At 34.3% G+C, this 11,282-nt stretch overlaps 2 protein-coding genes and 1 long non-coding RNA gene across 3 annotated transcripts in view; 2 read left to right on the forward strand and 1 right to left on the reverse strand.

Annotated features, from left to right (window-relative positions):
• The window catches only part of LOC123658860 (ATP-dependent Clp protease ATP-binding subunit clpX-like, mitochondrial), a 66,424-nt gene extending 57,188 nt beyond the window's left edge, over positions 1-9,236 (forward strand). The window contains exons 12-14 of the mRNA XM_045594152.1: positions 1,005-1,148; positions 1,649-1,690; positions 8,230-9,236. Of these exons, the coding sequence (XP_045450108.1) occupies positions 1,005-1,148; positions 1,649-1,690; positions 8,230-8,280 (237 nt within the window). The 3' untranslated portion in view covers positions 8,281-9,236. The remainder of the gene's footprint in view (positions 1-1,004; positions 1,149-1,648; positions 1,691-8,229) is intronic.
• On the forward strand, positions 1,895-4,603 carry LOC123658861. The gene is made up of 2 exons (XR_006743944.1): positions 1,895-2,846; positions 2,909-4,603. It is a non-coding gene; the product is annotated as an uncharacterized LOC123658861 (long non-coding RNA).
• A 336-nt stretch (positions 9,237-9,572) lies between the features above and the next one.
• Positions 9,573-10,853, reverse strand: LOC123658957 (kynureninase-like). Its single transcript, XM_045594247.1, has one exon. It carries the CDS (start codon positions 10,851-10,853, stop codon positions 9,573-9,575), a length of 1,281 nt encoding a protein of 426 aa, XP_045450203.1.
• Positions 10,854-11,282: the final 429 nt, after the last annotated feature.

Genomic DNA, 11,282 nt, shown 5'->3' on the forward strand with positions numbered 1-11,282 from the left:
ATTCCTCAGTAACTCGATTACCTCCCCGTTTGAGAGATACGTGTAAGCTCCCTTCAGAAGCAGAAGCGGGTCCCTGTTCTTTACCTTCTCAATCACGAGATTTCCGTCTCCCTTCTCTATCTTTTGCCTTACCTTTGGTCCCTCCTCTATAGTGTTGAACCCTAATTATTTTAGTATTCCTAATTATATTAATATTCCTCGATTTCCGTGCTCTTTCCACCTTGGTCCAACATTCTTAGGCCTTTACAGTGATCATCAAATCCGTCATGATTTAGGTCCTCAGTCTTTTTCTCATCCTGAATCGACACGTTTATAGAGTGTAGCTGGTTAAGTCGGCGGAGACTTGGAAGCGGTTACGCTAGGTTCTCTGCTTGTCGGGGTCCGGAGGTTTCCTCCGGGGCAAGGTAGCGAATGCTAGCGCGATCCCATCTCGCCCCACCCAGGCGGATGACTGCTCACACGTGGTGGTTTTTGGAGGCGCGCTGGAGGAGTATCCATATTAAAAAAAGGTTCTCTGCTTGACTATCGACTCCTGTTGTTTCTCGATTTGGACCTGGAGATCCATTAGCCTGTCGTTGTTTTGCAACAGTTTTATGCAGCAGAAGCAAACAGACTCGCTCGTATATAACGACAAAAAACTTTAAAAAATGCTAGAAATTTTATTTTCATGCGGAATATGATCTATAACTGTTTCAATAAGCCACATTTGAAAGGAAGTGTAAGCAGTTAGAAGCCAGATTCCTTATATTTTGTTATTAATTGAATGAGAAATTAAGTTAATGCAATTAATATTGACTTGATTGTCCTATTTATATTTGTGTGTTTTGGCTTTATATGCTTTAATATAATTTTCTAAAATATCGAAAATTTGAACAAATCAATTACAATACCAGCAAACAGTTATTTATTTCCTTGTGTGATCGTCGAGAAAGTGCCACGAAAACCACTTGTTTGTCCAATCCCACGCATTACAAAAATAAAAATATATGGCGTGTTGTTTGCAGGAGAATCTACTGCTGGAGGTGATGTTCGAGATCCCCGGCTCCGACGTCACGTGCGTCCACATACACGAGGGCTGCGTCACACGCAGCGAGCCGCCGCAACTGCGCCGCCGACAGCGCGAGCGCGACCTGCGGCACTGGCCCTCGGTACACACGCGACAGTGGACACACGCGCACACACACTCACACACACAGGCGCACACACACACACACGCACACAGGCGCACACACACACACACACGCACACTGGATCACACACACGCACACAGGCGCACACACACACACACACGCACACTGGATCACACACACGCACACAGGCGCACACACATACACACACGCACACACACACACACGCACACACACACACACAGGCGCACACACACACACGCGCACACAGGCGCACACACATACACAAACACACACGCACACACACGTGACTAGAAAACTTTAACGACACTGCACCCAGCGTACACCATTTAATATATTAAATAAAACTTTTTAACAATTGTTTGTTTTAAAGTTAGATGCACTTAATTATTACAATTTACTTACAATAATTACAAAATAAAATAAAACATCAATTTAAAATCGTAGCAGTAAAAGTAGGTCTGGAAGATTAATTTTTATTTTTATTATTTTTCTTCCAGGAAGAATGCGTTAAGGCAGCAATATGGTCGCGAACAAAAAATGGATGTACTATTTGAATCTGTTAGTCTCATGGAATGGTTACAAGTAGTGCACATCCAGTTAAAATATTTTTTTATCAGACTCATTAACAAGGCTCGGAAACTGGCCGGGCTTTTACTTGCAAATCTAAGCGATAGCAAAGATTGTGCAATTATCGCTGTCAGATTACAAGCTATTGGATTTCCTTAGCAATTAGGTTAGCAATCGACGAACTATATTAACCGAAATACATTATAACAATAAAGTTTAAATGAAGATTCTAAATAACAATTAGAAATTAATAATTCTCGTAAAGCTAAAAATTTTGGTGTCAGGATTTTTTTTTTATTTTAGTGTTTGCTCCTTAAGAATCGATTTTCATATAAGGCCCCCGGTATGAAAAAATATGAGCAGTAAAATGTACTGAACCAATGAACTCGTTACGTTGTTGTTAACGCCATCTATCGAGATGGCGCTACGACGTTTTCTAATGACGCCATCTAGATCCGATAGACGGCGTTATTTGATTCGTTTATTTACCATTTGATGTGTTATTAATATTTTTCTTAGACTAGTAAGCATTTTTTGTGCCTACTTAGACAGTCGATTACATACTTTTTCATTATTCAGTTATTGGTTAAAAATGGAATATTCAATTTTAAATCTCAGTGCTAATGCACAACCGGTTAGAGTGAGACGTGTGCGAGGCGCGTAAACAAATATTTTTTTGTTGTTTACGACTGCATCGACCGATTCCCCGTAATACTGCATTATCGCTGCTTTGTATTATATAAACAATCCGTAATGATCCTTATTGACAATGGCTAAGGATACAATTTTGCATGAAGACGATTATACAATTCATTTGACGGAGAACGATGCTAACGTTATATGCATAGAAAAAACTTACGATGAACAAACACATTTGGAGCAAGATATGGAAATGATTGATACGAATAGAAAACGTATGTTACATGAGGTGGACGAAAATACAGAAGAGTGGCAAGAAGTTACTAAACATGCTAAGAAAAAGGTGAGGGTTTTCGATAATAATTTAGAAGAAAATCTTATTCAAATCGGAATTACGAGTAATAAAGTCTTACCTAAACAATTTGCATTAGCAAAAATATTGCGAGAGAACCAAATCGTGAATGTCAGTAAGGTTAAATACATAAATCCGTATAAAATTCGAATAACATTTGATACAGAATTTAGTGCTGAAAAATTTTTAGCATGTCAAGTATTTAAAGATTTAGGATGGCGATGTCAAAAATCATGGGAAGTAGGAATATCATATGGAATTATTAAAAATATAGACAAAGAACTGTCAGAAGAAGAATTAATTCATAGTTTACTTTGTGATATTGAAGCTTTAGCCGTACAACGTTTGAATCGTCGAGCAGACGATGGTTGGGTACCTAGTGAAACCATTAAACTAACGTTTAAAGGGCCGAATATACCGAAGTATGTATATCTTCTAGATCTGAGAATTAAAGTAGAACAATATATATTTCCAGTCACTCAGTGTTCTCGTTGCTGGAGGTTTGGACATACAGCAAAAATGTGTCCATCCAACAAAATAATTTGCCCTAAGTGTACAAGAAATCATCCAAATTGTGAGAATAATAATTTTATATGCATTAATTGTAAGGGTAATCATATGCCCTTGGATAAAATTTGTCCTATATTTAAAAAAGAGAAAAGGATTCGAGAAATAATGACAGAATTCAACTGTTCATATTTGAAAGCTATTAGTATGTATGTCCCCCAGTCCCCAATTTTGCCAACCACCAACGTAGCTTGCAGTGAATCAAAACCTACGACAAAGCATGTTTACGCTCCAACAAGCACAGTACCAGTAATTTATCCTGAAATTGAATCTGTTGATCAGGAAATCCCTCAAACTTCTGGGACACAAAACACAATGAACAAGAAGAAAAAGAAGAAAAAACGTATTAAATGTGCTGAAAATGTATATGCAGACATAGAAGTAGCCTCTGATTCTGATAATAGTGTTAAAAGTGATTACTGTATTAATAATGATAGTGAGGAGAATGTAACGAAGGAAAATATAAATTTGCACCGTGAATTGATTGATAAACTTAAAAGTGTAATATTTGAAAAGAATATAAGTATGTCGACTAAATTTAAAAATATGATTCAAATAATAATTGAGTGGATCACTTTGGCTATTGTAAACATCTTTTCAGACTTTCCGTTGATTAAAACCTTTTTTAATTATATACAAAGTAATGGATAGTATTGTTAAAAAATTAATTAGCTTGAACATTATTCAGTGGAATTGTAGAAGTCTAAAACCAAAATTAAAGCTTTTTGAAGACCTGCTAATTCGAGAAAAGGTTCATATTGCTGCTGTAAGTGAAACCTGGTTCGAACCTGATGCCTTTGTCAAAATTAATAACTACAATATCTTTAGAAAGGATAGAAATAATTCTTATGGGGGTGTTGCAATTTTTACACATAAATCTGTCCAAGCTCACATACATAATGTAGAAGTCAGTAATAGTGATATTGAAATAATAGGTGTTAAAATATTTAATTGTGCACAAATTGAAACTATTTACTCTGTTTATTGCCCTAGTGACATTCGGACAACACAGAGAGATTGGGAATATTTGTTTTCTTTAGTTAACATGAAATCAATATTGATGGGTGATTTTAATGGACACCATTCAAGCTGGTCTGTTAAAACGGATACTAGAGGTACGCAAATTCATGATTCATTACTTGAAACTAGTCTTGTCCTTCTCAATGACGGTAGCCCTACTCGACTTCAACTAAATGAAAATATTTTACGCAAGTCATCACCCGACTTAACTTTAATAACATCAGATATTTCTATGGATTTTTCTTGGTTAGTTTCGAATGAATCACTGGGCAGTGATCATCTTATTATTAAATTAAATACTACAATACATTGTGAGTTAAATCATTTAAAGAAACGTAATTTCAAACGCGCTAACTGGGTTGGTTATCGAACATATTTAGAATCTCTTTTTATTGGATTTAATTTTACTCATGATATCCAAAAAGATTACGATTTATTTATTGGCTATGTGAACGAGGCTGCAGATATATATATTCCCTACATTAAAGTTTGTCTTACCCCACACAGTAAATTCATTCCAAAACCCTACTGGACTCCAGAGCTTTCAAAAGCCGTAGCTATTCGTCGGTTGGCATTAAAAAATTTTCGTCGTAACCCTACTCCACGTAATTTAGATATTCTAAACGATAAAATAAAACATTCCTTGAAGCTTATTAGAATTGCCCAATGTGCGGCATGGAGAAAATTTTGTTCATCTTTACACGGATTGTCAACAACTTCGCAAGTGTGGAACCGTATGAAATGGATTAAAGGATATAAAATTCAAAGATCCATGATCAGTGAAGAGAATGTTAATAAATTATTACATAGTTTATGTCCTGATTTTACTTGCCGAAATTCACCAAACTTTACTTCATTTAATTACGATTTGGAATGTGAAATTTCGTTACATGAATTAGAAGCATGTATTAAACCTAATGATACTGCACCAGGGTACGACAATATTTCATTTTCTATGATTAAATACTTGCCAGTAATAGCTAAAACTATACTACTTGATCTTTATAATAGAATTTTTGTATCAAATGTTATACCCTATCAGTGGCGTGATATTTCAATTGTTCCTATTCCTAAGCAAGGTTCAGATACTTTTCGGCCAATTTCTCTAATTTCGTGTTTATGTAAAATTCTTCATTCAATTATTAATAAAAGGTTAGAATGGTTTGTTGAAAGAAACGGCCTTTTCTCTCCAGACACGGTAGGATTTAGAAAATCGCGGTCTGCAGTTGATAGCCTTAGTGTACTTGTGTCTAGAATTCAAAACGGTTTTTGTAATAATTATGTAACTGTTGGCTGCTTCATGGATATTGACAATGCCTATAATAATATTGATATTTATTCATTGCTGCGCATTTTAGATAATTTGGGTGTAGGCACAAAGTTTTGTCGTTATTTATGGAGCTTTTTGTCTAAAAGATTCCTTAAAATAAGAACTAACAATGTAACGATTTCTCGTAAGACTAGCCAGGGTATAGCCCAAGGAGATCCATTATCTCCATTGCTTTTCAATATTGCAACAAGAAATATATGTGAAGTAATGAATAACTATGTTCATATCTCTCAATATGCTGACGATTTTGTTTTATATGTTACTAGTCAAAGTGTTGGTGAGGCTGAGAGAGAACTTCAAGCGGCAGTTGATGAATTTGTCGTTATGGTAGGTAATTTAGGGTTGAACATTTCGTCGTCAAAAAGTAAAGTTTGTGTGTTTAAAAAGGGACTTAATAGATATCCAGTAAACATTATCGTCAACGGTTCCACACTGTCCGTAGTACATCATGCAAAGTATTTGGGAGTATGGTTAGATAGATCGCTAAGGTGGGGCAAACATATTAATGATTTATGTAACAAGATTTCGAATTTTCTTAACATTTTTAAAGTTTTGGCTGGCTATGGATGGGGTGTTCATCCAAAACATTTAAGACGCTTATATTTGTCTGTTATAAGAAGCCGAATAGATTATGCCTGTTTTGTTTATAACGATAGCAGTGTAGCTCATTTGATTAAATTAGATAGGATGCAAAACAGAGCTTTGCGACTAATTGGTGGGTACATTAGGAGTACACCGTCTCACGTAATGGAATCAGATTTGTGTATACAACCTCTTTGTTTCAGAAGATTTTATTTAGCGGGTAAATTTTTATTGAAATCGATGTCTATGACCAATAGCTCACTCATACAAATATTAGACAAATTTATATCTTCAAATTTAGTTACTTCGTGGAAAAGAAAGCGTAAGCCGTTGTTAATAGAGGTCTACGATATTTTAAAAAATGTTGAGGTCAATAAAAGTAAATCTTTGGATTTCTTCTCACTTGATACGTGGCCGAACAATATTCAAATAGCAAATTTAATTAAAATAGATATAATGAATATTAATAAACCTAAAAGAAACTATAGTACATCATATTTAAATAACCACTGTAAGAACTTTATTAACGAACAGTATAACGGATTTTACAAAATTTTCACTGACGGTTCTAAGGATGGCCTACACATAGGTGCAGCATTTTTTGATGCCGAATCTTCAGATTCAATTTATTTTAAAATTAGTAGTAATATTTCTATCATGCACGCTGAGCTATTGGCTGTTTCTGAAGCTTTATCATACGTATCCTCCATTGATTACGACAAATTCGTTATTTTCTCAGACTCTAAGTGCGCTCTTCAACATATAGCTCGATGTACATCTAACGCTAGAAGTACTCCCGTAGCATACAGAATTTTAAAACAAATATGTAGTTTGAGAGAACAGTCTAAAACAGTTTTTTTGCAGTGGATTCCATCTCATATTGACCTATTAGGTAACGATATGGCGGATACTCTAGCAAAGTATGGCGCTTGCGATGGTATAGAAATGATTGTTAGGCCTATCTTTTCCGAGTGTTTACACATAGTTAAAAATAAATGTAATGATTTGTGGAGAGAATATTTTGATAAAAGGTCGAAAGACAAAGGCATCTGGTACCGGACCATACAACCTCACCCACCCAATGTACCTTGGATAGACACAGTGTTATTGAACAGAAAAGACGTTGTCACCGCTTTACGGTTGCGGTCTGGACATATTCCATTCAATAAATTTGGCCATTTGATGGGTATAACTCCACACCCTAATTGTTTAGTTTGTGGAGTAGTAGAGGATGCCTATCATATATTAATGGAATGTGTTAAGAACGAAACCAGAAGACGCCAATTTTTCCCATATAAACTGTTTTATACGAATGTTGGAGAATGTAATAGTATATTGACAAAACCAGAATCTATTTCGGCAAAGAAATTGTATAAATTGGTCGATGAAGTTCAATCAATCATGTAATTGTATTAACATAAATGTATAATAACAGAGCGACATAGTCGCAGTAGCGGCAAAGCTCTTTAATAAAGAAAAAAAAAAAAAAAAAAAAAAAAATTTAAATCTATAAAAGTGGAAAAAGAAACATTTTTACCTATACTAATTTAGTACTTAAATGTAAATAAATTTGGGTCAGCCTAATGCAGTATTAGCACACGTTTTAAAAGTAAAATTTAAAAAAATGTTGTTCATATATAAAATGTTATACAAAAATAACTAAAATGTCCAAACAATTGATTTCCGAGCCTTGATCATTAAATCATTATAAAAATATATTTAAAAAACGGTAAAAACATTTTCCATAAAATTGTTTGCGTTAAAAAATTTACATCATTAGGTTTCAGTAACATACATAACATTTCTACATTCATTTACATAGATTAAAACGTTATGTTCTGTGTAGTAGACAGATTTTTTTCATATGTTTTTTAATTAATAGTTTTCGTCATCAAAATGCGTTTATATAGCAATGACGATATTTTGTCACTATAATGTATTTTTTTTAATGAATGAACGTATTTTGATTATAAATGAAATAAAAAAATTATAATCATTAATATTAATTTATTTAATTACAGGAACTGAAAGCATCGGAATCCGAGCCGTCTGTAACTCAATGTGCGCTGTGATGACTGAACACGAAAAACTGCAGTCCATAGATAACTGACGTTTGAATAGACATCTGACGTTTCCACAGATAAAAAAGATTAAAATAATATCGATATCATAGACAAACTTTTTCATTGCTCATACTGAGATTTTTGTGTTTAATTTTTAAACTTTGTTTTTCTTTAAATAAATTGTTAGTTATTTTCATTCGAAGGCTTGTGTCAGCATTTAATATTGAAATGTTGATTTTGAAATACAGTCCCGTAGAGGTGTATTTTTTATAGGCACGACCAAATTTTTTGATTTCTTTTTCCTGTGATGCTAATTTTAGCAATTAAAAATTTTAGTTTCATAGGAATATTCAAGATAATAGTATCGTTGTCACAGTTATTCGGTTGTGGATATGTGGCTCAAAAACACTAGAAGTGTATTCAAATTTCTATAAAAATATGTTTTTTTAGAAATAAAAAATATTTTCATAGTTATGTTTTATAAAAACCATGATCTTAATTAATAGTTCCTGTAGGGCTAAATTTGGAGTATCGTGTTATAAAAAAACAAACAAAAAAATAACAAGAAAGCGTGTTGTATCAGCCACTATACAATACTCTTGTCATGTAAATTACTGTAAATAATTATAATTAGAAAAATCTAGATAAAGTAGTTAAGATAGATTAGGTTTTTTTTTTCTATGCCCAGATAAGTACCGAAATATAGATAACATTTGGCAACGCTGTGAAATAATAAATATTTTGACATTTGTTTTTTTTTTTCATTTTATTTTAATTAATTTCTATTTAAATAAAATACGTGAAGTTGTTACGTGATTATTGAAAATAAAAAACTAGAAATTTTTGAAAAATTTTAGTTAGAATACTTGGTTTGTATATTATATTTTGGAAAATAATCACTTTACAGCTAGATTTAAAATAGTCTAAGCCTATTTTCGAGATAAAATATTAAGAAACGAACGAAATTTTTGTTTTATTTTAAATCACCTAAAACACATGATATAACTAACACTAGCTTTTTCCCGCGGCTTCGTCCGCGTGAAATGGTTACTTTGGGCTAACTGGGGAAGCCAAAAGGAAAAAGACCGATATTGACACAATCGTCATTGGTGCTCCGATCCTATTGGTCTTAGCGTGATGACATAGCCTATAGGCTATATAGCATTTCTCGATAAATGTGCTAACTATTTTTTTTAATCAGACCAGTAGTTCCTGAGATTAGCGCGTTCAAGCAAACAAACATACAAACTCTTCGGTTTAATAATATTAGTATAGATTGTACATAATTATATTTGTACGAACTAAACGACTAAATCCCTTTTCTGACTAATTTCCTTGTAAGTTTCGTTTGTAACGATGTCTAGCAAGATTTCAACTAGTCTGTACACTTCTTCGTAACTCGTATACAAGGCGATAGGTGCGATGCGTATAACATTTGGGTCTCTGAAGTCTGGAACCACACCTCGAGCTTTCAAAGCTATCGATATCCTGTAGCCTTCATCATGTTCCAAGCAAACATGGCCTCCCCTTTTTTCATCTTCCCTTGGATTACCAATAGTGAAACCATGTTCTGTCAATTTGGAGTCTATCAAAAACATCAAATACGCCGTTATATGAAGTGATTTACTTCTGATATTCTTCATACCAGCTTCGTTCAGTAGTTTCAAGGAACCTTCTAGACCTGCCATCGATAAAACATGCGGCGTTCCAATCAGCCAACCGTTGGCGTCTTCTCTGTGCTCGAAATCTTGGAGCAAATTGAACTGAGTCTCGGATTTGTTACCGAACCACCCAGCTAGGCCTGGAAGCATGTGGAAGTGTCTCCTGTTTATATAAATACCAGCTGAAGAACCAGGACCGCCGTTTAAATATTTATACGTGCACCAGATAGCAAAATCGATGTCCAGTGATTTCAAATCAATCTCTATAGCCCCCACTGCGTGGCTCAAATCCCAGCCTATAATAATATTCCTTTCCTTGGCGGCGTCGCTTATTTTCTTCATGTCTAAAATTTGCGCTGATCTGTAGTATACTGTAGGTAACAGGATCAAAGCAACATCTGGTGTCATTGCCTCGATGAAATCATCCTCGTCAAAAAATTTGCCGTTACATGTGACGACTTTAACAGCATCCTTTGGTTCGTATCCCTTCAACCTAACTTGGCTGTCTATAGCGTAGCGATCGGTTGGGAAATTCTTGTCGTCGACGAGTATTTTGTATTTATCTGAGGTTGGTTTGTAAAAAGTGCTTACACCTTGATGAATATTCACCGTTGTGGAATCGCTAATAGCTATTTCGTCGGGATTAGCGCCGATGATAACCGCCATTAGTTTTGCCAGATACGCCGAATATAGCAGGTATTTGTTGTCATCGACGTTCCAGATCTTTATGCCCTCATTTTTCCACTTCTCGATGACGTTTAACATGGCTTCCTCAGCGTCTATAGACGCTAGACCTAAGGAGTTACCGCACACGTAAATTGTGTCTTTCTTCGTGTAAAATCTTCGACGGAAATGTCCAAGGGGATCGTTATTATCCAGGAATATTGGAAAATCTTTTCCATCCTTGAATTCTCCATTCATTTCTATCGTGTTTGATGAAACTTTAACACAACTTAATTTCTTTCTTTACGTCTTAGAAGCTCTGGCAGGTATCGTTTTCCGGTAGATCTGCCAGTACAGTTTTTGTATTTCAAGTGAGTGCGATTGTCATTTTTATATAGAACGATGTTTATACCGCTGTTTATATTTTATACGCATGTGAAATAACCGTGTTGTTTGTCGTTTCAATATTTTTGAGTGTGACCATAATGTTTTATTCACGTGGACTTTCTTGTTAAGAATTAAATTTTTATTAATTTTTTTTTCATCAAATTCAAAAAAACATCTATAAGTAGGTAGGCTTGAAAACTTTTGAATCGTTGCTATAAAAAATAACTTGTGTGTTGTGTAATAGCATAACAATTATATATAAATACAAAGCTTAGAAATAAATTACGAACTGTGCAACTA

The sequence above is a fragment of the Melitaea cinxia genome, chromosome 13 (genome assembly GCF_905220565.1).
Source record: "Melitaea cinxia chromosome 13, ilMelCinx1.1, whole genome shotgun sequence".
NCBI lineage: Eukaryota > Metazoa > Arthropoda > Insecta > Lepidoptera > Nymphalidae > Melitaea > Melitaea cinxia.

Excerpts from the sequence above, each read along its gene's own strand:
- LOC123658957 (XM_045594247.1), bottom strand. The coding sequence starts at position 10,853 with ATGAATGGAGAATTCAAGGATGGAAAAGATTTTCCAATATTCCTGGAT.